Source organism: Zalophus californianus, chromosome 17, assembly GCF_009762305.2.
Source record: "Zalophus californianus isolate mZalCal1 chromosome 17, mZalCal1.pri.v2, whole genome shotgun sequence".
Lineage (NCBI taxonomy): Eukaryota > Metazoa > Chordata > Mammalia > Carnivora > Otariidae > Zalophus > Zalophus californianus.
In genome coordinates this window covers 13630237-13657867 of record NC_045611.1, presented here as the reverse complement: position 1 = coordinate 13657867, position 27631 = coordinate 13630237, and the positions used below count along the sequence as shown (strand labels likewise).

Here is a 27631-nt window from a genome sequence, read left to right as displayed (position 1 = left end):
TCACGTCAACTGTTTAGCATAATACCTGGCGCTTAGCTTTCGGTGAAGGGATCACTGCTGTCACTATCTCGGAGGTGGAGAAACGAACATGGAGCAAAGAGGGGACAGGCTGATGGAGACAGGCCGGGAATGGCGAGGAAAAGCCGAGAGTACTGGGGTCCTACGCCCCTGCTTTTCGTGGTTACTCCCCAGTTGGGTGGGTTCCTCCCGCACCCTCCCGCCCAAAGAACAGGCTCCTTGTCAAGAAGAGCTGCTAACTGCAGAGAGAAGTCGACCATTTGACCAGAACTGGGTGAGCTTCCACGCAGAACGTTTCCACTTTATTGTCTGTAAACGCTTCTTTGGTAAACAAGGAGACAAGGAACCCACAGAGCAAAGGAGCACGCTGGGTCCAGAAGACAAAGGGCGGGCACCCTCCACGAACAGGGGCTCTGAGAAGACAGCTATGCCATTAGCGAGGTGGGGGTGGAACGGGGGAGAGGGGAGGGTCGTGGGAGGGAAGAGTTGGCTCGGTGGGACAGAGAAGCCTAGATCACACAGCGGAGGAGCTCATGCATCACAGCGAAGGCGGACAGGGAAGCCCCGCCCATGCCCCGCCCACCGCCCACGCGGGTGGTGCCCAGCTGCGGGCAGAGCAGCGTGCCGGGTCGGGTCAGGTCCGGAGGCCCGTCAGCAACCCACCCTCCATCTCCTTTCCTGTTCTGCAGGCTGGTGTGTGCAGGTGGCGGGGGCGGAGGAGGGGCGCTCACGATCTCGGGGTCGGGGAGAAGTGGCAGGGCTGCGAGGGCAGGGTTTGGGGGAGGCGGAGAAACAGCCCCTGGCCCCCCTTTACATGGGGGGCTCGCTGCAGAGGACAATCTCCAGGTCCTTGCGGTAGAGCTTCCCCGCTTCAGCCAAGGACATGACGCTCTTTTTGTAGGTGGTGAGCTGTTGAATATTCATTTCCTAGGAGACACAGGGAGAGAGTAAGAGCCCCTCACTGGATGGCTCCAGCGGAGCATCCCATCTGCTCATTCACAAACACATCCGCCAGAACCTTTCTCTTGTCCCCATCCCAGCAAACATGGGCTTTGGAGTCAGAAAGTCCTACATTAAACCCTCTCTCTCTTACTGGCTGCATTGCTTTGGGGAAAGTATTCATCCTTTCTGACTTTCAGCTCAGCTGCCTCATCTGTAAAATGGGTACAATAACAGGGTCTGCCTCACTGAGGTGTTAGGATGGTTAGCTGAGGAGATGAACTCGAACAATGCCTAGCACAGCCCCTGACACAGCATGCCCTCTAAAATCGGCTAGTCCCTATCTCTGCATGACTTGTATCAAGTCCCCGGCTCCCTGGGCCTCTTGTACTCCTCATGGGTCCTTGCAGGTGAGGAAGAGAAGGCAGCGGAAGCTCCCTGGTCTTGTCTGCCCACCCCACGGACCATACTTTCCTCAACCTCACCCAATTAAAGAAGGAATCCTAACTCCTGCCTCCCCAGCAGCAAAGCTCGCCTGCCTACTTACTGTTCACTGGCTTCTGTGGCCTTTCACAGGCCATGAGGACAGGTGACCCACAGACATATGGCCACTGTCTCATGTAAAATGGAGGCCAACATTAAACAGAACATCAGTACCAAATATGCCTTGTATTGAATGCATGCTTTACAATAATTGATTTGGATACAAATAACCAATAGGTCTGAAATACAGCAAAGCCATCCATCACTTATACTATCTTTTTGTCTCCCTTCCTCTCTCCCTTGCTCGCACGCTCCCTCCCTCCCCCGCTCCTTCCCTCCTCTCTTCTGGTCTTGAAACTGTTGGCAGATCTTCTTTCCTCCCTTCCTCCCTCCCTCCCTCCCTTTCTCTCTTTTCCTTTTTCTTTTTCTTCCTTTCTTTTCTTCCTTTCTTTCCTTTTCTTCCTTCCTTCCTTTCCTTCCTTCCTTTCACCACCCCTTTCAGGCTGATGGTCTTTATCTCCTTTCAGCTAATGAAAAAACTGAAGCATAAAAACTATGGTATTTGTTAAAGGACTGGACCAACTCTACCGCCACAAATATCCTTAGTTTCCTGAGTCCCGAAGTCTACCTAATTCTTTGCCTGGCTCACCTGTCCTCAGTCACCTCTTTTCTTGGTGCTCAAAGGGCAGTCCTTTACTGTGTCTCAGGACATCCCCTCAGTAGATTCCTGGTTTTGTGCCACCACCCACCCTGAAGGCACTTTGTAAGCATCGCTAGCTTTGGGGAGCATCTTCCCTAAAGTTGGGAAGTCCCTGGAAATATCACCTAGTTCGTAATACTACCTACCATTCAAATTAGGAGCCAAGGAGGGGACCCCATATCTCAACCCAGAGCTGGAGAACCACCCGCCCCGACTCATTGTGGCCTCAAGAATCTTAGCAGCATGAAGGGAGAGGGCTGCTCACTTTCTAGAAGTTCTGCTTGAAGCTGAGGAAGGCTTTACTGAGCTGCAGTGGCCTCAGGAGTGGTGAGAAATATTGAGGTTTGATCTCACCAGCCTGTCCCTCAGGAGCTTCAAACATGAATCTGCTCAGAATCCGTATCACAGACCTCGCACCGTCCAAACGGCATGTGCGTCTGCCATGGGGGTTCACAAAAAACAGCCGCTCCCTTCCCAGCATGGGTGCTGCTGCCCCAGTCCCATGGCTCACTCCTGGTTCAGGCTCTCCATCCCCGGCGGCTACATCCTGAGCTTGGTACAGGTGGAAGACTCCCAGGTAATCAACTCTATTAATATCCCTGTTCTCCACCCTTCCGAGTTGCTTCCTAACCCCAACACCTGACTGTTTTTGTTTCCATATCTCCAGTGAACCTGTGTGGCCACAGGAGTTGTATTTTGTGGTAATTAGGAAAGAACCTAGGGGCGCCTGGGTGGCTCAGTTGGGTTAAGCCTCTGCCTTCAGCTCAGGTCATGATCCCGGGGGTCCTGGGATCGAGCCCAATGTCGGGCTTCCAGCTCATCAGGGAGTCTGCTTCTCCCTCTGCCCATTCCCCCCCCCCCCACCCCGCTTGTGCTCTCTTTGTCTCTCTCTCTCAAATAAATAAAATCTTAAAAAAAAAAAAAAGGAGCCTAGTTAGGCGATGAGCAGAAAATTCAGGTCACTCCCAAGATTTAATGCTTGCCTTCAGGGTCGAACAACCTCAGGTGTTGAGCTGGGCCATACAGAAAATAATGATGCCTCGTTAATACAATTACAGTTAAAGATATTTTCCACTAGGATGCCCAACACTCCTTGGACACATTAAGGGCACATAAATAATTTTCTCCTAGAGTTTGGTGCCAGGAAAGAGTCTGCTGAGTTCAGATACTTGGTGAAGACCTCCTTCTTCCTAAGAAGTATGTGCTTACTTATAATTTATTTTCTGCCTCTTTCAAAAAAGCACTTGTAGGTAACAAGAAAAAATAAATGTGGGATGAAAGAAATGAAGAATGATATTCAGGACAAAGATGAAGTGGTCAGAAAGCAAGCAACTGGAAGGGGAGACAGACTCAGAGGCTGCAGTGAATTTTTTCCCCTGAAACTGAACAGTAAATTTAGCTTGTGCCTGGCAGCCAAGGCAGTTAAACAATGCGAGGAACTATGGAGTGTTCATCATCTCATTAAAGAAAACAACAAAACCATTTGCTCAGAGAAAGGCATTTTCCAGGAGGTGAAGGAAGGTGGCTGCAAAGACAGCAGTGGGCTCCCGGTCCCCCTGCCGCCCCCACCCCCTGACCCCAGCCCCCCACCCCCCACCCCGCGATGAGCCCGCCGGCGCCTGCGGTCTATCCTGGAAGCAACACCAACCAGGGGAAGTAATAGTTCGGTTCTCTGTCTTTTGCCTTTTCTTTGAGGGGAACAAATGCTTCCGTGCTCACCTCTTGCCCACTTCCAGACCCTGCATTTATGTTTTATTTTTTATTTTTTAAGATTTTATCTGTTCATTTGAGAGAGAGAGAGGGAGAAAGCATGCATGCACCAGCTGGGGGGAGAGGCGGAGAGAGAAAGATCTTCACCTCCCACCGGCCCCTTCTTTCCCAAATCTCTCCTTTTTAAAAAAATTTAAATTCAGTTAATTAACATATAACATATTATTAGTTTCGGAGGTTCTCCCAAATCTCTCCTTGTGGGAAAAGTCTTTTCTGGTGGTGGTCAGGCTCTCAGTGCCTCATCATTGTACCACTCCCGAGAACCAACAGGGGGAACACCCCCGAGGAGCCGTTGAGGGATGAACAGATGAAAGGTGGTGGACACGAACACTGGAACATTACTCGGCCTTAAAAAGGAAGGACGTCGGCATTGCTACAACATGGGTGAACCCGTAGGGCATCATGCTCAGTGAGGTAGGCCAGTCACAGAAAGACAAGTCCTGGATGCCGCTGTTTCTAGTAGGTGCCTAGAGCAGTCCACTTCGAGATGAAGTAGAATGCTGGGGGCCAGGGGCCGGGGGAGGGAGGAATGGAGAGTGGTCGTTTACTGGACGAAGAGTTTTGGGGTTTTGCAAGAGGAAGAGGGTTCTGGATGCGTGGTGGTGAGGGCTGCACAACAATGGGGATTTACTGAATAGTGCTGAAGTGCACGCTCAAAAAATGGTTAAGACGGTCAACTTTGTGCTAAGTGTATTTTACTACAATTAAAAGAAACATCAACCAATCAACGAAGCATCCAACCAGAAACAAAACAACAGCCCCCAAACTGCGCTGCGTAGTTATGGGTGATCAGAGGAGAGCAAAACGCACCCCACGTTCTTTTCCCCCCTCCCTCAGGAGCCTCTCTCCTGCCCCAGGGCCATGTCCCTAGGCCTCGGGGCTCAGTTGCTTACCTTCTTGTTTTTCTCATACAGGTCCTTCAGAAGGGCATCCAGCTCATTCTCATCGATGTAGCCGCTGCCGTCCTGGTGGTGGGGAGCAGGGGCAGCACAGAGCTCTAGAATCAGGCCCCATCACCCCTGACCTGGCCTCCCGATTCCCCCAATGCAAACCAGGGAGCCTGCAGAGTCTGACCTTCCCTCTACTCTGCGCAGAGGGTGTTCACACCGTGCGGTGTTAAAATAACACCTAACTGCTGACTTCCCCAGCCGAGGCAGGAACGGGACGCTTCAGGGCAAATGTGCATCCCGGTGTTTTTCATTTGCATTGAAAATATAAATGAGGTTCCAGAAGCATTTAGCTAGCTCCCTAAGATGTCAGGATGAACACAGGGGCTATTAAATGCTTACTCCCCATGCTTTGGTTATAAGGGAGACTATTGGAGCCACACAGGTGGGGGCGGCAAAGGAAGGGGTGACGAGCGGTAAGGGGGTCCTCTCCCTCCCAACTTCCTAGCAAAGCACTTGGCTCCGATGCGAAATTATGAGCTGGTGGCGACGGAGCAGCACTGAGCTCCTCCTTACTCTGAAGGACAAAGCGGAGCCATGTGTCTGGGGGCTCCCCTGCTTATGGGGCCCCTGCTTTTACCTCCCACGCTGTCGTCCCTTTTACCTTGTCATAAAATGTGAAGATCGCGTTGAACTCCTCAGAGGTCAGCTTCATGCCCTGTAAGGCCCGAGGTATTAGAGAAGCAAAAGCCTGGGTGTGTGTGTGCGTGCGTGCGTGTGTCTGCGCGTGCACATATATGTGCGTGTATGCATGCGTGTACAAGTGAGCGAGCAATGTGCCTGCATGTGTGTGAGCGAGCGTGTGTGCTGGAGGGCGGACAGGAGGGTGGCAGAGTGAAGTGCGTGGGGATGAGGGAAGGGAGGAAGTGAAGAAAAGCAGAGGCTCTTTTACCTGAAATTTAAGCAGGAAGTTTTCCTGTACAGGCAAGAGTCTGGAAAGGAAGTGTTAGAGCAGAGCTTAGGAGACAGGGCAGAGGCCAGAAAAACGGGGGCGTGGGGGGATGTGGAGGCGGCACCCGCAGTTCGGGAAACCGTCTCTGAGCACAGAGGAACTAGTGGCAAGTTCTACAAGGAGGGAGGCGGACACACTGAGGTGCTGACACTCTCTCTAGCTTGGTCTTGAGCTTCATGACACCTGACCTGTCACGTTTCCCCAACCCCCCCCAGCCCCCCCCCCCGCCGACTGGTCTTCGAGCCAGGGAGGGTGGCAGGAACAGTCTGCAGAGGCCCTGGGAAAAGTGACCCTGGGGTGGGCTCAGGCACTTACCGGGACATCTCTGAGAGTCCCAGCTTGCCATCCCCGTTCAAGTCGAACATCCGTAGCTGTTGGGGACAGACAGAGGTGCCTGGGTGATTTGCTTTGACCTCTCCTGGGGGACCCTGACCTGCCATCCCCTTGTACTGAAGAGGAAGGGAGATGGGTGGGTGTGCTCTGCCCCCTCTGAGGTCCCCTGGAGGCCAGAGACCAGCATGGTCTAAATGGGTCCCTGATCCCCTCTCCCTTTCTTGGGGCGAGGGCCCCAGAAGCATGGCCGGCCAGCAGCAAAGATCCACCCTCTCCAAGCCCATCCTCTCCCAGAGCTGGGGAGGTTGTCATGGAAACAGATGCTCCCAGTCTCATCCTAGCTCAGTGAGGATCTCAGACAGAGGGGGTGTGGGGCCAGAGACCAGCATCCCTTTTGCCAGTTGCCACTGGGAGTCACCTCAGCGGGGCCTGAAGATTCAGCCAACAAAAGACCCTGGAGACCCAGAATCCCACTGGCTTGGGGCCCCAATCCTGTGCCTCTGGAGGGGGGAGGGACACTTCTGCCCACTCACTATGGTTTGGGTGTATTCTTGCAGCTTGGGTTCATCATATGGCCGGTTCGCCTTCTTCAGCAGGTCAGACAGAAATCCCTAGAACACAAAGGTCTCTTCAGAGCTCCTGACTCAGGCAGCCCCTCCCTTGTACTTGTTCCTTCATTCAGTCAACATTGTTTTCCGAGGTCTACCATTTGTATGACTTACATTTCTCCTAATTCTCTAATCCCTAATGCTTGGGGAATGACCATGAAGGCCTGGAGGTAGCTCCTGGATACAACTTCAGCCCCTAAGAGAGGCGGTGGAAACTGGCTTTGGCACCTCAGAGAGCCCAGGACACAGGGCTAAGCAGTGCCTGGGGATCCCTAGTTCCAGAGGAATGGTGGGGTAGATGCACAGGCCAGGAGGCCCATCTGCTGGAATCGCCTTGAAGGTGCCTGTCCTGGGCACTGATGTTCGAAGGAGTGTAGTCCGGTTCCACCTCCCTGGCCCTGCATCTCCATGTTACTCGTTCACATGGCCGTCCTGAACACGTGCACCAATTCGGAGCTGGGCTTAAGTGTTCCTGAGCAGACCATAAACCCACGTTCCTCACCCAACATCTCATCCCTCCCCAGGTTCCTTAAACCTACCACCACTCCGGCCTCAGGCCCATTCTCTGTGCCTTCCATACCCTCCCCAAGGCCCATCCTACCTTGAGCTCGTTGGCTTCAATGTAGCCACTTCTGTCTGTGTCATACTTCCGCCAAGCCTGCAATGGGAATGCCAACCTATTTGCGAAGACCTGTCAACATCTATAGGCCTCCTTCCAATTCCCTTTAATGGACCAGTTTGGGTCTTGATGTTCAAGAATATTACCGGGGGATGGGGACATGGAGATGGTCTAGCCCACTCCCTTCCATGTCGCAGATGAAGCAATGGGGGCAAGTGTCTTGGCCCAGGTCACACAGAGAAGGAAAACAAAACAAAACAAAACAAAACACTGGGATGATGTCTCCCTACTCTAACTGGTCTGGGTCTCTTTTTGGATCATTTTGTAACTAGGGTTATGGTTTTCTTTTCTTTTTTTGGACAGGGTTATGGTTTTCTAAGGTGCTAGCCAAGCAACTTCTAGCACTAGGATCTGGTGGATCTGATTTTTGCTGTGGGTATACAGCATGTTCTTTTACTGCTCTGGAAGTTTCTCATTCTCTGGGTGGGGCCAGGGGCAAGGTAAGAACCTTCTGGAAGGGGCAGACATAGGCTTTGGTTCCTTGTCACTGTACTCCCTCGTCCATCCCTCCATCATGGTGCACACGGCATCCACGTCTGAAGGCGAGAAGAATTGGTAGTGTCGTCAGCTTGTTTAGGCTCTCCCAGGCGACTCCCCATCTTTCTGATAAAAAGCGTTCCTTTCTCTGTTTTTTTAAGGAAACCACCCTCTCCCTGCTCAATCCAGAGGGCCCCATTTTCCCAGATCTTTGATCTATGTTGGTGCCTTTCAAGGCTTCTTCCCTTGACTTTTCCTCTCTTGTCCCTCAGCTCCAAAGCACACACTGCACACGGGTGACACCCGGTTCACTGAGGATCAGCAAGCACTAATTATTTTGCCAAACTTGGGTCCCCTGTGTCCCCTCCTTTCTCCATGTCATGTCTCCCTTTTATTGTCTGGAGGCTGAGTTTATAGATATCCGAGGATCTTTTTTCCATACCAGCAAGCAAGGCTGTGTAATTCTTATGGGATTGTGGTGGCTCAGGAAATTTGGTAGTTTTTTTTTTTTTTTTGGATGCTGATTTTTTGAAAAGTTTTGAGACATGAGTAAACCCCAGCAAAAGGGTAGATGTATACCACAGACAACTTGGGTAGATGGTATTTGATCAGGGGAGTGTCTTTTCTCTGGGGGAAAAATGCATTGGTTCCATCCAAATATTCCTTCCTGTGCCCAGAAAACCTGCCCTTGAGAAAGTACTAATATGTGCAGATTTACAAATATGACTTCACCAACCAACTGCATGTACTTAGTGCCTTAGAATTTAGTTCATCTGCGTCTTGACTGGGAAAAAAGGCAGACACCCCCTAAGTTGCCTAAAAGGAGGGTAACCTGGGTGTGCCTGGTGGCTCAGTTGGTTGAGCATCTGCCTTTGGCTCAGGTCATGATCCCAGGGTCTTGGGATCGATTGGGCTCCGTGCTCAGCGGGGAGTCTGCTTCGCCCTCTCCCTCTGCTGCTCCCCCTGCTTGTGTTCCCTCTCTCTCTCTCTGACAAATAAATAAATAAAATCTTTTTTTTGAAAAAAAGGAGGGTAACCCGAAGGGACCCCAGTCCACTCAGAGCAAAGCATCGCTTTGCTTTTTGCTTTTCTTTTGGGAGAGATCCTCCGAGCGGGTCTGACCTCCCTCCCTCCCTGGCCCCGCCTCCATCCCCCAGACTCGCCCTGCTCACTTCTCTTCCCACCAGCACTTTGTGCTCCTCCATCAGTGGGTCATTCTCTTCCCATTCAAGGAAAAGAGTTCAAGGGACCTGGGCTTTGTGAAATCTCAAAGAAATCCTGAGGCATCGCTAAAATTAGAAATTACAATGTTGTGCTTAGCAGTGGGACAGAGCTATCTGTCCGCACTAGCCTTTCAGGGAGGCACAGGGACCAATTCATGTTTCCAGCTGATAAAAATGGAACAAATGGCCAGCCCCAGGGGGGTGGTGCTGTGGGATGGTGGGGTCTTGGGAAACTCGGTTGGGGGTATTGGCTCAGCAGTTATACTGTAGATTAAAGGATAAAGACAGATAAGAATATGGAATCATGTCAACGACACAGAGAGAAACCACTAATGACTTTGAGAGAGGGGGACAGAGACAGAGAAAGGTATTTTTTGCTTCTCTTTAAGCATTTCCAGCCCCCCCGCAAACTATCGTCATCCCCATTTTCCAGATCAGAGGTGGGATAGAGGCCAATCTTTGGCTGCCTCCCTGCCCATCAGGGAGGGAGCCATCAGGCATAACGCTCCCTTTTCTACAGACAGAAAAATCGACTCTCACAAAAGCAGTACTCTGACAAGGAGATGCAGACCTTCCCCTCACCCCCCGCCCCCCTGCAAGACAGGCAAGAGAAGGACTAAGAACAGAATCCAGAATGTCAATGACCAGCTTATGGAATCTCGCCATCTCGCCATCTCGCCATCTCGCCATCTTGAAAAGCCTGGAGAAAATCCTTTAAAGCACCATAAAATTAAATCCGTATCTGATGCTTAGGCAAGCTGCCGCTTAAAAAATGACTTTTCTGCCCTGAGAATCAGTTCTTTCCAAGCAACTTTCTACCCATGTAGGGAACTCCATGCCATGTCGGTTTCTGGACTAACTCTCCGTTAGTTTTAGGCAGTAAATCACGGAGAGGGGATTACCGGTGTCTGGACATGGATTTAACATGAGAAATGGCAACTCAAGTCAAGTTGAAGGCCAGTCATTATCAGAGCAGACAGTGTGGGGGGGGGTATCGGTTAAGTTTCCCTCCGAGGGACACACATATTGAACAGCGAGGGTGCAGAGTCCAGAAAAATACCAAGAAATAATTGGTACTTTGCTGGGTATCAGGATTAGTCATGTATTTGGTTGAGTCATATGGAATTTCCAATTTTTATAAATCAAAAATGGTCAAATATTAGTGATTTCACATGGTTTCATCTATCGGTTGAATATTACTAAAAAAAAACTACGTGAGTTTGGATGGTCTGTTTCACTTGAGGATTTCAAAGAATTTCTGTTGCACAGATCTATTTTAAAGGGGGGCACTGACGTGTAGACCACAGTTAAGAATCAGAACTGGAAGATACTGCAAACTGGAATCCCCTCGCCCCCCGCCCGAGCTTTTCCAACTTTGGGATGGCACATAAATCCATGCTCCCCACACATGCTCCTTGGAGCCCTGACTTCAAGGGACATTGATGTTATTGAGAACACAGTACGTGAGATCTGGAAGCCAAATGACGTGAAACAGACCTCTTCACTGCAGGATTTCTCAGAGACTGTAAGATGGAAATGTCCATGACCAAGTCCCAAAGGGGAGATAAGTGTGTACATAGCATTTCCCAAATGTACTTGCCCACATTTACTTCTCATTGTATCCTGCACGCTTTGACGTGCACATATCATTTGGGGATCTTGCTGAAATGTAGATTTCTGCGTGGGTCAGGGACTCTGAGTTTCTCACACGCACTCAGGTGATGGTGATGCTGATGGCATTGGTCCAGGGACCATGCTCTGAGTCTTGGAGTTCTAAGGGGTTTAGCATCGCCCAGGGGACCACTCCCAGGAGGCATTGGGGTGGGCCTGGCTCTGAACATGGGAGAAAGGCAGCGCCTTGGCCTCACCTCCATAAACTCGGTGCTGGAGCCCACGTGCTGCCTAAAGCACAGAAGGAAGTTCTCCTCCGTTGGCAGGATCTGCGCCAGCTGTGGGGGCCAGAGAGCGACAGAGACGTTAAAGGGCCCTGCCAGGGAGCAGAGCAGACTTTCCTGGAGGGAGGATGCTGAATGACCAGCGGCAAGGTAGCGTGGGAGCTGCATTTTGCTTTTCTTCCTGAGAACAGCCCTTCAAAAGGGAAGAAGGATGTTCTGAGAAGTGGATCTGGGTCGCCCCACATCTTAGGTGTGAGCAGCTAGAGGGACAGACAGTGGTGCCACTTTAAAAATGCAAGTATCCGGTCTTCAAAAGAATAGTTAATAGGTGATTCCATCTATATAATATTCTAAAAAATGCAAACTAATCTGAGATGAGTGTTTGCCTGGGATTTTTAACCGCGATAGAAATGCGGTATCTTGATTGCGGTGGTAATTACATGGCTGTGCACAACGTCTAAACTCCCAGAACTTGGCTCTTCCAATCAATGCAGCTTATTGTACTTAAATTATCCCTCAACAAATCTGATTTTTAGACAATGCAAAAATACCCTAGTTCAGCAAACACGGCTGGCTGTTCCGGACATACTTTGCTCCCAGCTTCCTTGGGTCACAGGCAAATCCTGATTGGTCTGAGTCAGCTAAATGTGCCAATCCTGTTTCCCTTGCCAGAGATTGGCTTATGAACAGGCATGTGACCTAGTTCTGGCCAATGAGATGTGAGGGGAGGTCTGCTAAAAGTACTCCTGGGAAAGGTCTCCTTGCTCCCAGGAGGGGCCAAATGAGATGGATCCTTCCTGCATACGGACGTGGGTGCGTCCGGATGTGATGGCTGTAACAGGAGCCCAGCCTGAGGATGAAGCTATTTTGGGGGGCAGAGAGCTGCAGAGAAGCAGGGCTGGGGGCCTGGCCTCCTTCATCTGGAGCCAACCCTTCCCGTGGCTTGTCTCATTAGGAGCCTCTCATGGTTTAAGCCAGGAGTAGGTAAACAGTGGGCCATGAGCCAAATCTGGCCCAATGCCTGTTTCTGTAAATGAACTTGTCTTGGAACGGGGCCATGACCATTCATTTACATACTCTCTATGGCTGCTTTTGTGCCACAGTGGCAGAGTTGAAAGAATTGTGACAGAAACTATATGGCCTCCAAATCCTAAAACATTTACCATCATCTGGATCTTTCCAGAAAAGAGTCTGGTGACCCCTGGTTTAAGCCCATTTGAGCCCATTTTCTGAGACTTGCAGCTTAGACATCTATGCTCTTGGTGCCCTTCCCAGATCCCCCCTTAGCTAGGCTGGTGGGCCATCCCTCACGCCATGAAGGACACCGGCTAATGGCTCAGAGCTGCCCCCTGCAGCAGAGCTGCCCTCCCACATACCACCTCCCTGACCTGGAGGGGGCAGCCTGTATCCCACGACTAACTGAACTGGGGGTACAAAGGACCACCCCATCCCTTGCCCCAAGGTGAGACCAGCTCTGGCACAATCCACACGCCAGAGCTTGCCGTGAGATCAGGCCAAGACCCAGCTCCAGCTGAGACTGCGTCCTTCCTTAGCTCCTTCCTCTGCCTCTTCCCTTCTGCTGAGAGTTCTCTCTCCATAAATCCATCCCATCCACTTGAATCTCTGCCTCAGTCTCTGCTTCTGGGGCACTGCCCTGAGGCAGCATCCCACCCAATCCACCCTGGGAGGAGCTATGCCCTCATTCCTGTACTGCCACCATTATTCCTGAGCCCTGGACCACACATCACAAACTGATGGCCACAGGCGTTTGGTTAGGCTGGCACACACATGCATATGTACTGTGTATGTATGTGTGTGTGTGTGTGTGTGTGTGTGTGTGTATGTGTGTATACATAAGTTGTTTAATTAAACAAGGAAGCCATTAAACGGAGGTGGGCTTAACGCCTTAGTAGCCTCTGCGAGCAAACCCAAACCGAAACTGAACAGCCGACAAGGTGCTCTCAAATAATGCAGCCACTTAAGCTCTAGCCAATCAAATGATTCCCTTGCTCTGCTCCCACCTCTTCTCTATAGGAATCTTCCGCAGCTACTGTTGGTGGAGTGTTCCTAGCCACCTCTGGTTTAGCACTGCCCCATTCAAATCAATTTTTGCTCAAATACACTCTTTAAGTTCTTAATATGCCTCTATTTCTGTTTTAGCAATATGTGTTTATGCAAATATAAACGTGTGTGTATTTATATTACATATATATGATACGTGCTATATATGCAAATTAGATGTTTAAAAATTAATTAATTAAAACTGTTGCCTTCGGATGCCTTTCGGCGGGGCACGAACTCTCTTGTTCTCCAGCTGTTGTGCTCCTTCCTCTCTTAAGCTGGGATCCTCACCCATTTGCAGTAGCTGCTGGGACCGTGACAGCACGTAAGGTCTCCATCCCTGTCTTAGGCCAATGTTTGTTGCTTCTTTCCTCGTGAGGCACAGAAAAAGTCCCGCCTGTTCTCGTTGGTCAGCCTAAGTGCTGGAGGTGGGGTGGGGGCTTCCAGACCACCCCCCATTTAGAGGCCCAGAAGGACACCTGTGCTTGGTGGAGTAGCTCTTAGCCAGGACGGTAGGACTCACCTCAGCCATTTCGATTTTGCCGTCCGAGTTCTTGTCATACTTCTGCATGAACTCCTTCATCTTCTCCCCAAAGTTGTCACTCTTTGACATCTGAGGAAAGACAGAGGGGGGCTGACTGGGCTGCCGGGCCCCATGGGAACCACGGATCTCTCACCTGCTTGGTGTGGTAGTGGCGTGAATCATTCTGTGCCCCCAAATATGGAGGCACGGAACCAGGCCGGGCTGATTCTCTGAGTGGTCAGGTCTGCACTTTTCTCCTTCCCAAGATCCTTCCAAGCCCAAGCAATCTCTCCTTTGAGGCTCGGTCACATGAGGACATATACCCCACCCCCATGCAATTCATGCAATCAAACATGCCCTCTGCCTTTGAGACAGGATTAAACCACAACTGTATCAGAAGGGCAAGGACTTATTTCTATCACTCCGATGTGAGAACTGAGGCCCCAACATTTTACCAAGGCAACTTCTCATACAAGCCAACTTATTCCACAAGGAATATACTAGCACTATCCTAGAGCAAGGTAAATCGCACATTTTCTTCTCTCAGGTCTAAAGGCAATTCATGACCTTTTTCACCCTAATTTTATGCCAGGAGGGAAGGTGAGGAGAAAGTCTTCATAAAGCTGAGGGGTAATTTCAATTATCCTTTAGATTATTGTGACTACTCCAAAGGCAGACAACTTCAAAATCTCCTTTAGCCCATCACTACCTACTTTAAATATAAGGCTCTCCAAAATTCTCCAATCTTAGCCTGTTTTGGGTGCTGCTGAATAATTCTATGCATTAATGGACTCTTCCTTGTCCCTCACCAATGGTCAATCTGCTTGAGCAGCTGAGGCCTCTTGCCTTCTCTGATGACTTCTGGGTGGGCTGGGGGCTTCCTCGGATTGGGCCCAGGAGAATTCTACCCATTCTTCAGGTTAGAGTCTTTTCTGTATACCCTTCTACTGCTTTCTACCTGGGAACTGGCTTTAATTTGCCACGATTTATTCATCAGTATTTATTGCCTTACATTTACAAGTGTGCACGGAATGTTCCTACGCCCCTATCTCAGATGGGGTCAGCCGGTTTAGCTTTCACAGCAGCCCCAGTGAGGTGAGTCGCCTGCCCCTTCTACACTTCAGTGCAGGCTGAGGTGAAGGGTCTTCTCCCGAGGTGACCACCCGGTGTAGCTAGAGTTGGAACTCGTGGTGCCTGCTTCCAAGGCCAATATTCCTTCTGCCCTATAACAGCTGCTCTGAACGCCAGTTCCGGATGGTGTCAGTTGAGATGGTTGTTGACAGACTTGAGAGTCACCCCTGAAGCCATCTGAGGAAGGGAGCGACTAAGATTTCAGACTAGAAGCACTTCATCAAAACCCATTCCCCCACCTGCCCCAGGATCCCAGAATCAGTTTTGAAGCCTGGGTTTTCTGTGATGCAGGTTTCTTTATCCTAGTAGTGAGGGGTCATAGGGGAACAGTTGATAAACAAACCCATGAATCATCGCCATCGCCTAAGCCCATGGCCAGACCCCCCCTCGCTGGGGCACTCTGCTGGGCTCTGGACCAGAAGCTCACCGGTGGATTTGTGACTCATCTCCCAAAGTGCCCCATGAAGACTTGCTAAGAAGCAGCGGACCGGCCAGCAGACATGCAGCTGGGGAGAGTGGGGAGACCCCCAAAGGACCAGCGGGAGCTGGGCGTGGTAATGGGTCTGACTGTGTATCTTTGAGAACTAGACGTGGGAATCCCAATAAACTAGTTCCAATTACCTCAGCTTTTCAGTATTTCAGACAGTCCTCCCAAGGCTTCAGTGAATTTAATAGTGGCAGCTCGTGACTACGGGCCCCACAGTGACCCTACCATGAAGGGGCTGGGACGTGATTTGGAGTCGCTTCAGGCAGGTAAAGAAAGGCAGTCTGACACCACCACAGATGAGGCCAGTAGGTACTACCTGGTTGAGATGCTGGTTTGGAGTAATCCTGTGTTCCTCTAGGTCCTTGCTGAGGATTCCAGATTCTGTTGGTCTAGAACAGTGGTTCTCTGGTGGGGATTATTCTGTGCCCCCCACAGGGGACATTTGGTGATTTCTCAAGACATTTTTGATTGTCACAACTTGGAGGGGATGCTCCTGGCATCTCATGGGGAGACCCAGTGGTGCTGTTATGTATCCTACAATGCACAGGACAGCCCCTCCCCACGACAAAGAATTATCCAGCCCTGTCAGTAGTGCCGAGGCTGAGAAACCTCAGTCTAGAATAAAGACACTTCAAACCCCTGAGGCATCCAATTGAGTCGTGACCCCCCCTGAGAATCTTAGGAAAAAAAAAAGCTTTTATACACATATACACAGACACAAAGCTTTGCAGTTTTGGGGGGTTCAGTAACCCCTGGTATCCATTCATGAACACCCCTCAATCCCAGACACCCAAAGATATTGCAGGAAGGTTCTCTTTTTAAAGGATGATTCCAATTGAAAAAATCCTTACAAATAAAAGAAAAACTTGGAAGGTCAAGACCAGAGATGCCAGGCTGGCTTAGGAGATGCATAACTTGGGGACAGACAGTGCTGACCAAAGCCGCGATCAGGATGATAGAAAAATCAAACAATGGGACAGAGTACTGGGCTTACCATGCCACATCCTTTTCTTGCCTTCTCCAGCTCTTGGAAAAAGTTTTCTAGCTCTTTACCTTCAATGTACCCATTTCCTGTGAAGAAAGCAAAGCAAAAAAAAAAAAAAAAAAAAAAAAAAAGCAATTGACCTCAGAGCTGAATAGTAAGACTGATGGGGGGTTGGTGAGGGGATGGGGAAGTCAGGGGCTTCGTGGAGAACTCCTCCCTGGTCAACAAGCAGGTGTCTGGGTTGGCCTCGGATCGTGCAGCATTAGGGATGCAGGTCCTGCTTTCAACTGTACGGCTGCAAGATTAGTCACCGTGTGTCTTTGGGGTATACTTTCAGTAGTCAGAGAACGCTGGGAGAGACCGGCATCTGGGCCAAGCTGGTAGAAGTGGGCCGAGCCGGAACTGTCTGCAACTGGCTGGGAAACCCCTAGGAGCTGGGAGAGAGAGACACAGAAGGACTGTCCCCAAGAGCCTCCAGAAGGAAGCATGCTGCCTACACCTTAGTTTTGGACCTCCAGCCTCCAGAACGGTAAGAGAAAAAAAACTCTGTTGTTTTAAGCCACCCGGTCGGTGGTACTTTGTTACAGCAGCTCTGGGGAACTAGAAAGAAAGAAAGGCAGAGCGTCTGTCCTTTGGGCTGGGGGTACCCGGGAGTGTCAGTCACCAGGATTATGCAGAGGGGAGGCGACCCACTGCAGGGCCATGAAGAGAGGAGGCCGTGAGGTTTGTGGACGCAGAGTAAAACCCTGTTCTGCTCACTCACTACCTGTAGGACTTTGGAAAAGTCATTTAACCCATGTCAGCTGCAAAATGAGTTTTGACACTGAAACGGGATTTTGTATGTAGAGCCCACCAAGCCACCCATTATGAGGGGACGGTAAATGTGGCTCTTATTCCAGTTCAGTGACCACAACCTGAGGAAAAGATGGAACGAGTTGGGGTGAAAAGTGCAAAGATCAGGACCGGGCCCCAAGGTCAGCGCCTGACTTTGAAGAGCACATAAGTGGCAAGAGGCCCTTTAGGTTCTCAAGTCTTGAACCCAGAAGGCCTAGAGACTGGGTGAGCTGAGCCCACGGCCAAGGTCACTAGTCCCTGCTGTGATTGAGAGGAGGCACTTCTGGGTGGGAAATCAGACAGAGCGAAGACAGTGCTCCCCACATTCCCCCAAACTGGAATCTCCTGGGATCATTAAAAAAAATGGATTTCTGACTTCCACCCCCAGACATGCTGATGTAATTGGTTTGGGGTGTGAACGAAGCATAATGAGTTTTTTTGTAAAGCTCCCCAGGTGATTTCCATGTGCAGCAAGTTTGGAAACCACTGGCCTAAAGTCAAGTTTCAAATCTGATTTAAAATGATTGAGCAAGGTTCCTATAGAGAATAGTCACCTGGTAGCTTTCTTCAAGGGCAGATGGAATTTCAAACGAAACAAAGAAAATAAAAAAGGAGTATTTATCCTGGCCCTTGGGGGTGGGATGGGGTGGGGGTTCTTCCCACCCTCTACCCCCTGGCATCCCCTGAGAATTTTCGATTCCCAACAATCGAACCGTGGAGGCGCCCCCTAGTGGAGAAGATGCTACAATAAACATGCATGGAGGATCCCGGGAGATAAATGATGTAGTTTTGTCTGCAGGGAAAAGATGTAATTGTATTTAGCGGGTGGAGGAAGGGGACTTGAGCTCCCTTTTTTCCCCTGGCATAGAGTGGTCATCGTTCTTGGGACAGTTGGAATTTCGCGAGCGTGCATCTAATGGCCCGTGAGGCCGGCTGGAGAGGGGGCGTGAGGGCCAAGGGTTTTCTAGGCAAAAGGCGGTCTAGCTGCTGGTGCCTCCGAGTTGAAGGAACAAGTACTTTTTCTCTTCCTCATCAGTCTCTGCAATGATCTGGAAGGATGGGTTTCAGCTCTGACTGGCACGCCTCCCCAGCCTGAGAGCCGACCCTGCTACGAAGGGGGGTGCGGGCAGGTTACCCACACTTCTTGCGGAAGTATCCACACCCGCTTCTTGTCCTGCCTCTTTTACTCACTGGTTTGCTCTGCGATGCCACCTCTCCAGACCTGTTTCCTCACCTATAAAACAGGGATAAGGACGGTGCCTTCCTCCTACGTTTGGCAGTGAAGACCCCCATGGGGGTAAAAACACATGGAACGTGTTGGCCCGCGGTGAGCCTCCAAAATGCCAGTGGTCATTACCACCACGGCTGGTGTTTCTGCTGGCTGCCCAGGCCGGGGAACACCTTGACCTTGGGCTGTTTGCTTTAGGCCGAGAAGATGTGGGGTGCAGGAGGAGGCCAAAGCAGGTGCAGCCAGCACTGAGCCATGTCCCATTGAGCAATATGAATGGGAAAAAGAAAAGTAGAGAAGTACAGGGGCGCCTGGGTGGCTTAGTCGTTAAGCATCTGCCTTCGGCTCAGGTCATGGTCCCGGGGCCCTGGGATCCAGCCCCGCATCGGGCTCCCTGCTCAGCGGGAGGCCTGTTTCTCCCTCTCCCACTCCCCCTGCTTGTGTTCCCTCTCTCGCTGTCTCTCTCTCTCTCTCTCTGTCAAATAAATAAATAAAATCTTAAAAAAAAAGTAGAAAAGTACCGACCTGTGGGACCCACTTTTTCCTTGGGGTTTCTCTGAAACTTACAAAGAATAAATGTACTTACGTTTATTCTTGTTCTGGAAAGGTTTAATGGTGGTTTAATAACCTCCAGAACCGGTCAGCTAGCACCTTGCCCAGCAGGAGACGTGGACACTTGTGAACATCAGGATACAACACTTCTAATTTTTCAGAGCATATTTGCTTCTTTCTTTGCTTCAGGAGATAGTTTGAAACCTCACTATGTGTAAGGCCCTGTGTAGGTTGCCATTGGGGGTGGGTGTGACAATGTACAAGATCGAGCTCCCGTCTTTCAAGTTGTCACACTCCTTCCAGACACACAGGATCATAACAGGGCAGAGTAGAATCCTCTTCTTGTGACAAAGAAACTTGAGGCACAGAGAAGGTAAGCAATCTGTTCAGGGACACGCAGCAAGGCAGGACCAGAACTGCAGTATCCTAATTCCTGATCTAGGTTTCGTTCATTCATTCACTCATTCATTCATTCAACATTTCTTGAGCATCCACTTTGTGCCTGCTGTATGCTAGGCACCAGGTGTGTCAAAGTGAGCTAGACGGGGTCTGCCAGGATGGGGCTTATGTTCTAATGGGGTGGGGATGGGGCAGGGGCAGACAAATAGCAAGGAAAAGGAAAGATGATATAATAGAACGGAGACAGGCTTCCAGGGCTACTTGATGGGGAGGGCAGAGAAGGCCTCTCTGAGAAGCCCCAGCTCCTACGCAGAGGAAGAGAAGGGGAAGAATGACAGCAGAGGCAGTGGGGAGGAGCCGGGAGAGTGCCACGGTAAAGAGGTCCCCTCCCCGCACCCACCCTGCACGGCCTGAGCAACCTTCTAGGAATCCCACCACCACTTCCTCTCCGTGCCCCCAACAAAGAGAGAAAAGGTAGCTCAATTCAACAAACCTATACTGTTGCAAGTAAACAACAGTTTGACTTTGTCCCCGGTGCTCAGGGAGCTATAGACAAGTCCTAGATATGGGCTTATTCCCCAGGAGCATTCATGGTCTAGTGGGGCAAAGCAGCCAAACAAGAACAACCAGGATCTACCAGCTGAAGGCGGAGGGAGCGGGGCAGAGATCGGATAGGGAGGCAGGGGCTGCGGGGCCGGGAAGGGGCAACCTCCTCACTGGGGAGAAAGGCCTTTGCTACTTGGTCTCCCTCAGGGCAACCCCCATCCACTCCCCCAGGCAGCTGCTATCCCCGTCTGGAGTGGAGGACGGGTTGACCTCCATCCTTCCAGGGCGGACTTCAGCACAAGAAAAATGGATTACTTTTTCTAGACCCTCGTATCAGGGCTTTGGGGTGACTGGCCACCAAGCAAATCTCCTGTGGACAGGCATTGATAAGAATGTGGTTACCATAGCAACCGCCACTCCTTACCTTCCTATCAAACCACATCCTGAGAACATTAGGAAGAAGGGGCTGGGTGGGAGTCAGGGGCCCTGCGTCTTCCCTTATTGTACTCTTGCTACTATTCTTCACCACCACTGTGCCTCAGTTTCCCTCAGTTGAAACAGACAACAGTACTTGGGGGCGCCTGGGTGGCTCAGTCGAGTGTCTGATTTTGGCTCAGGTCAGGATCTCAGGGTCCTCCAATCGAGCCCCTTGTCTGGCTCCTTCTTCCTGCTCAGTGGGAAGTCTCCTTAACCCTCTCCCTCTGCTCCTCCCCAGCCCTCGTGCCTGCGCGCATGCACGCTCTCACTCTCATAACCAAAAAAAATCTTAAAAAAGAAAAGTGAGACAACACTTCTTTACAATTAAGCTGATCACAGACACCTGGAAAGCCTTGACCGCAGGATGCTCTGCCCCCCGTTGGAAAGAGGCCTACCTACTTGTTTCTCACTGAGATTCATATGTACAGATTTTTCTAAGAGTTGAACAGTAAGAGGTATAATTCTGCCACCAGCTCTGTGACTGTCCATGTGACGTCGAGCAAGTCAATCTTTCTGAGCCTCCATTTCTTTTTTTTTTAAAGTTTTTTTTTTTTTAAGATTTATTTATTATTTATTTTGAGAGAGTGAGAATGAGAGAGAGAGAGAGAGTACATGAGAGGGGGGAGGGTCAGAGGGAGAAGCAGACTCCCCGCCGAGCAGGGAGCCCGATGTGGGACTCGATCCCGGGACTCCAGGATCATGACCTGAGCTGAAGGCAGTTGCTTAACCAACTGAGCCACCCAGGCGCCCTGAGCCTCCATTTCTTGATCTCTAAAATGGGTATAACTGTTTATGCCCTTTCTGCTTCATAGAGCTGTTGTGAGAGTCACACAAAGTATTGTTGTGAGAGCATTCTGGAAAATGTAAAATCTCACATGAGTGGAAAGCATCATTTTTTAACCTCTGTCCTCTGAACCAGTCCATGGCTTTAAACTCCTCAGCTCATTGTAGAGAGTACTGGTTTTCAGCCCAGGCTGTCTATCAGAGTCACCTGGAAAGCTTTTAAAACAATACCATTGTCTGGGCCTCACCCCTAAAGCTTCTGATTTAATTGATGGGGTGGGGACTTCTCGGGGGCCTGTTTTCAAAGCTCTCTAGGTGATTCTAACGTGCAGTCAGGGTTAAGGACCGTTTTATGGTGAGTCTCAAGTGTTAAGGGATGCAAGAATTACCTGGGGATCTTATTAAAGTGGAGAGTCTAATTTAGCAGGTCTGGAGGATGAGGGCTTGCTGTTGGAAGTGGGGTCTGTGGAACAACAGCATTGGAATTACCTGGGAGCTTGTTAGAAGTGCGGAATCCCAGTCCTTACCCAAGAACTCCGGAGACAGAAGTGCTGGGAGTGAGACCCCGAAATCTGTTTTCACAAGGCCTCCTACACATTCAAGTTTGAGAACTATGGGCCTAGCCTCAGCAGCACTCATCAGTCCGTGTTTCCCCGTGAGGCACAGGTTAGAGAAATCCAGGACGGGCGTTGCCAAGTTTCAGACTTCCTCGTTAAGAAAGTGTTCCTGAGACCAAGCCACCTGGTTGTCTATCTGGAGTTCAGATTTATGGAAAGGCAAATAGCCCTCTATCCCCGAAGCCTGAGCACCCTTCGGGACAGTCAAACCCCACCCGCTGGGGCCAGAAATTGGCTTCCTCCAGTTCCGCCCTGATATTAATATTACTCTCCGGGGTGCGCACCATTTACAAGGAGCGCCCCCCTCCCCACCTCATCTGCTCTCCAGGACCCAGCCAGGTAAGCAGACAGGTGAGGGGGCTGGAGAGGAGGAGTTTGAGGGGGAAAGAGATTAGTCACAGCCTACAGCGTGTGTACCGTTCATCCCAGGGACGACCTCTGCCCACGCCTGCATTTGTCGTGGCTTCTCTCTGTCAGTCATATGCGCGCGCGCACACACATGCACACGCTCCCGCGCGCACTCCTGCACACTCTTCTCCCAGCGACTTCCAGGGCTGAAAAAACACAGAACGTTCAGATCTGACTTTTAAAGTCTGTGTTTCTGGGCCATGCTGCTTCTGGAACAGTGGTTCTGAAGCTGGGTTGGGTCCTCTGAGCCTGTGGACATCTGGCAGCCGAACGCTGGGCCGGTTCCCAGGCTTGGGGGAGGCCAGAAGGCTAGGGCAGATTGGACAGCAGAGAGCCAAGGGGGAGTGGGGGCAGCGCAGGCGAGGCCAGAGGCCCCAGATGGGCCCGGCTGGGCCCAGGAGGGCATGGCATGCCACGGGCAGGAGAGCTGCCAGGAGAGGCACTATTTTCGAAGAGGTGCACACCTGCTCTAGTAATTCGGGCTCCCCAGGTGTTGGAAGAGAGTTCCCCGAAGGGTCTTCTTAGCCCTGGAAACTTCCCTCAGGGCTTCAGCCAGGACAGCCACTTAAGTCTGGAGGGGAATAACCATGGTGAGCGGGCAGGGACACAGGCTCCCTGGGCTGGTGGCTGCTCCTGGCGAGGCGGGCTCAAGCTGTCTTGTTTGTGAAAACTTGTCCCCGGGCTGCCTCCCTGGGGAGCCCCAGCTCCCCACAGACACAGAGCCTCCCTGGCTGGTGCAATCATCCCCAGGGGCATGCTGTGGGGCCCAGGGCGCCCACAGAGGCCACCAGCGCAGGGCCACCCAGCACGCTGCAGACACACCAAAGGGCACTGTTAGCAAAGCATTTGGGGGTTTGGGGGTGAAAGCGGAGTGAGGGACTGATTCCTAGGGCTTACCCCGGTGGGACAGGAGGCTGCTCCCAAAGAAGCCCACATCCTGCCATCATGACCCCCAAGCCCATCCCTTGCTGTCCCAGATGAGACACACAGACCCCACAGAGATCGGCGGACAGGGTTAAAAGACAGCTCCAACCTCGGCTCCCCACACCAGATCCCTCTGACTTTCTTGTGCCAAGAAGTGATGGTTTTTAGGAGTCCTATAATCATTTTAGGAATAGCACAATAATACTACCTTGTACATGTTATAGTGTTTGTGTAAATACTTTATACCAGGTATTCTGGAACCGTGTTTGGGCAAGTCTTTTTTTACTGTTCCAAGCGCCTTCACTTAGTATCCCAGTGCAAGCTGCCCAGACCTCTCTCCACCTTGGAGAAGCCCTGTGGCTTCGCTCTCCTCCCCTCTCCCTGCAGGCACACTTAGCTGTGAAGCTCTGGGAGGCCTGCCTGGGTGCTCGGGTCTGATGGGTGTTGGTGGTGCGTGGCTTGGGGGGATGCTTCTGTTATTACCATCGGGTGTAGGAGGACAGCAGAGGGAAGACAGGGCAGGGCCTTCCTCTCAATAATTTTCAAGGCCTCGGGGTCCCCATGGATGGGGAACAAGGCTCACTCCCTGCAAGAGGCTTTGAGAACCCCCCGCGTCACCAGGGCCATCTGGAGGCAGGCAAATGCCCAGAAGTCTGGGCAGATTCCCACACCTGCAGATATATATCTTTTTACATCTTTACTGTCTTGCAGATTCACCCAAGAAACATAAGCTCTTATAAAATTTTCAAACACTCTGGAAATTAACTTAAAGCAAATGACTTTTAATTTTTACCTCATCCCCTCTGTAGAGAGAACCACCATTTTCTATTCCCTATAACATGTGCTATCTTTCAAATATCTTCCAGCATATGCGCTTCGTAAATAATGAAAATGGGTTCATACAGTAATAGTGTCCTGCTACCATTAAAAAAAATCTTAATAGTACATCTTGGACATTTTCCCACGTCAATGGAAAAGCTCCACCTCACTCTGCTTGGTTGCATAATATTCCCCTGTAGAGATTGGTATAATTCATTTTTCTCCTCCCTGGTGAAGCACATTTCCCTTCAAATTTTCAGTATTCCCAAGAATTCGGTAATAGATGCCCTTGTTCCCCCAACTTTTTGTACACGTAAGGGTATATCTATGTCAGACAGATTCTGGGGGTGAGTGGCATTCCCTGTTTGGATCCAGGTGTCTGCTGGTCTCTGGGAGACAACCCATCTTGTCCCTGTGATTTCAGTGGCTTCTCAAGGCTAAGGTGTTTTTCCCTTTTGAGCCACACCTTGGCTCTCCATGGAAATTCCTACTGGTCATCAGCGGAACAAGAACCCGGTGGCCCGTCTGATCAGAACCACATGGACAGGCGAGTGTGGGCTCCAAGCGGGGCATCCTGTAGCTGCTTGGATCTTGCATAGTGAGGACATTCCTGACAAAGAAGTTACCAGGCTACGCTGGACAGGGACTTAGACATGGAGGGCCATGTAAGGGTCACTCTGAGCATGGAGGTGGTATGTGGGTCAGAGCGTGGGTTTGACTACTGTCTTCTCTACCTCTGCCTTTGAGAGATGACATCTGAATCCTCCCAGATGTGTGGCCTCGGCTCACTGCTGAGGGAGCATCCAGGGATGGAACAGAGCACTAGGAGATAGGATTCCTGGTTGCGCCCCCACCCCTTTGCCGTGTGATCTTGTGAAAAGAACTTTGCCTCTTTGAGTCCCAGTTTCTCTCTCTCCAAACACCCTCTCCTTCCTTTTTCCACAAGACTGATGAGGATTTTGAAAAGAATCTAACTCTTAGGACAAAGTCACCGGAATGATGCTTCCTCCTGGTTAGGAACGGGCTGAGCCCCCCGCCCCATCTCCACTTGCTTTGGCATCCAGCTTCTCCTAGGGTTGCCTTGTCTTTGTTTCCTAGAGGGTCCAGGAGGAGTGGGACAGTGGCTCCCTCCCCCAGGGGCTGTGCCTAACTGGGCTCCAGGGACCTGGAGGGCTGCAAAGGGGAGTCCTCCCAGAGCTCTTTAAGTTTGTAAGTGGCAGGGGGACTCCGTAGCAGGAAAAAAACCCGCATGATGAACACAGAAGCCAGAGTTAGTAAGGGGGAGGCCCAGATAGGGCAGGGGGTGCCTCAGGGGAGAGGGGTGAGCTCTCTAGCAGCCTTTGCATGTGTGGGAGGGCTTGGGTAGGGAAGTTATAGAGCAAGGCAGTCCACGGCCTAATTCTGGATCCTTCAGTAGAGCTCCAATTTGGCTGTATCCTCATTTTCCTAAATCACCTCTGTGCCATGTCTGGCTCTGCAAACCCCTCTGTCTTCTTTCTCTGTTAGGTCTGGGGCTCCTCCTTGGGAGCTCCCTGAGGCAGTGGCCAGAGAGGGCAATGGGGTGTCTGGTAGACAAGGAGCCAAGAAGCAAGCACGGAGATCCCCTTTCACATGGGAGCAGGAGGAGCCAGAGGCTTTGCGGGTGTTTGCTGGACTCTGGTCTGGTGCTAGCTTAGCTTTGCTCCAGGCAACAAAAGGACCCCTTTCTGAGATTAAAGGAACAGCTCATCACCTCCGAGGCTGGGGGTGGTAGAAGCTCTTCTGTGGACAAGTGGGAGGGAAACTGGTACCTATTGTCATGGAAAAACCCCTCTTCCAACCCAAACACACGTCCCAAACCAGGGAATAAACACTGGCCAGGAACCAGCCCCACTACTACCTTGCTATATACAGCCTCAGAGAACTCGCCCCTCGTGCCTCTGTCTTCATCTGCACAAGGAGCACCTCGCCTGCCCAGCAGCCTCACCGGGACTCCAGAAGGTGCGATTGTGTTTGGAACAGTATGAGGTCTCAGATAAATGTAAGGGTTTGCGTGATTATTGAGAGTGCTATTGGTTGTCCCCACGAGGACAGGGGGGAAGTAGAAACTATGGAGCCCTCTGTTTATTATAGCTGACTCATCTGGCAGGAGGCCGGTGGTATAACCTTGGCCACTTGGTAACTTTCCTTCAATCATGCAAGTCTCTGGTGCAGATAAACTTGCAGAAGCATCCTTAGGGAATGTGCACGTCATCTGGAATACTAAGAGGCTGCACCTTACAGCCCTTTCCACCAAGGCACTTTTATGGCACAAGCTGGGGACTGGAAGTACAACCCCTCTTTGTCCCCATTTTACAGATTTAACAACCTACCCACCTCCTTCAGTAATTCACAGGCAGACCACTGTCCCAACCTGGGTATTACCTGCCTGGTCCTCTGCCTGGCTCTCAACCCTGCTTTCTCAGGTGGCTCTAAGGGAACAAAACTTGACTCATTAACTTTACTGGGCTTTAACCCTTGCCTCTCCAAGCACTCCGGGCAGAGGGCCTCTGTTTAGCCACCTGCATGCCCTGCGGAGGTGAGGCAAGGAGGAGGGAAGAATTAAGTGAGCCACCGCTGATCCTCCCTCTGGTTCCCATCCCCCTCACTGTCACTCCCAGCATTAACACCCGATGCCACCACCCTGCCAGTGATCTGAGATGCCTGAACGTTTGGGATGCCCATCCCAGCCAGGACCTCAGAGAAGGGAATTGATCACTTAGTTTTTTTGGAGGGGTGGAGAAAACGTCTCTAGCGATATCAGAAGCTCCTAAAGGGGGGGCCTCCCTTTATGCCTGAGTCAGATCATCATAAACTCTTGGAATGCCAGCCCTGGGAGACACCTCCTATGGTCATTCAGTCAGGCCCTCGATTTTTGGGTGAGTCAGTGTCTCGGTAGGCATTTAGGATTGTGCCTCCCTCCACCAGAGATGTCACCCAAAGCACCCAGGACTATCACCATGACGGAATATGTCAGGCTGGTCCCACAACCCGGCCCCCACCACACCCACTGCTGCTGTGTAGGGGACCCATTTGCCCAGGGAGGTTGGGGAATGGGCAAAGGAAGCCCAAGGGATGTTCAGGGCCCTGAGGTCACTCTCCACTCCCGCTCCCAGCCAATTAGTCTGGGGAGGCCCAGGCTTTCCCTTCAGTATCCCCCAGCTTGCCCCAACCTCCAGGACAGTGGGTGGGGGGCGGGCTAAGCTGGTATTAAACAAAGGGAGAACCCCACGAAAGAAGCGAGTGGGCTTTTGAGACCTGTGGCTGGAGTAGCTGAAGGCAGGCCATTACCTTGAAGAGAAAGGCGGGGAAGATAAGATGGCAGGGGGAGTCATGGGGAGCCTTGCCCGCCCAGGCCTCCTCTCTGGGAAAGCTCCCACTTGCCCAGAATGAGGCTGCAAAAGCTGGTGGGCTCTCTGCCGTCTATGTCAGAGAAGAAAAGTTGCTGACAGTTGTCACCTGAGCAGCGCGGGTGTCTCCCAAACTCCAGACCCCGACCTCAGCAGGCTTTGGGGCCCAAACACCCCCCGGGGCAAACGGACGCCTGTCCGCATCAGCGCTGTCCCCTTCCCCTCCACCGCAGGTTCCCTGGGGGCGAACGGGCACAGAAGTTGAGAGATCTACTGACCGTCTGCGTCAAAGTGCTTCCAGATTTCCAGGAACTGGGACGCCGTCAGCTCGGCCAGGTGCAGGTAAGGGGGCTGCTGCTGCGGGCTAGCCATGGCGAGCGGCTCAGAGACCTCAGGCGCACAAGCGCTGTCCCTGCGCCCGGCTCAGCTCCCGCACTCGGCCAGGTCCTGCGCGCCACGCTGCCT

The 27631-nt window shown here is 51.3% G+C and overlaps 1 protein-coding gene across 1 annotated transcript; it reads right to left on the bottom strand.

Annotated features, from left to right (window-relative positions):
• Window positions 1–295: 295 nt before the first annotated feature.
• CALB2 (calbindin 2) lies at window positions 296–27631 on the bottom strand. The gene is made up of 11 exons (XM_027617087.2): window positions 27445–27631; window positions 16221–16297; window positions 13609–13698; window positions 10998–11078; window positions 7352–7408; window positions 6676–6753; window positions 6125–6180; window positions 5750–5789; window positions 5462–5515; window positions 4804–4875; window positions 296–945 (listed from the first exon to the last, which is right to left on the bottom strand). Exons 1-11 carry the CDS (start codon window positions 27536–27538, stop codon window positions 829–831), a joined length of 816 nt encoding a protein of 271 aa, XP_027472888.1. The 5' UTR covers window positions 27539–27631; the 3' UTR covers window positions 296–828.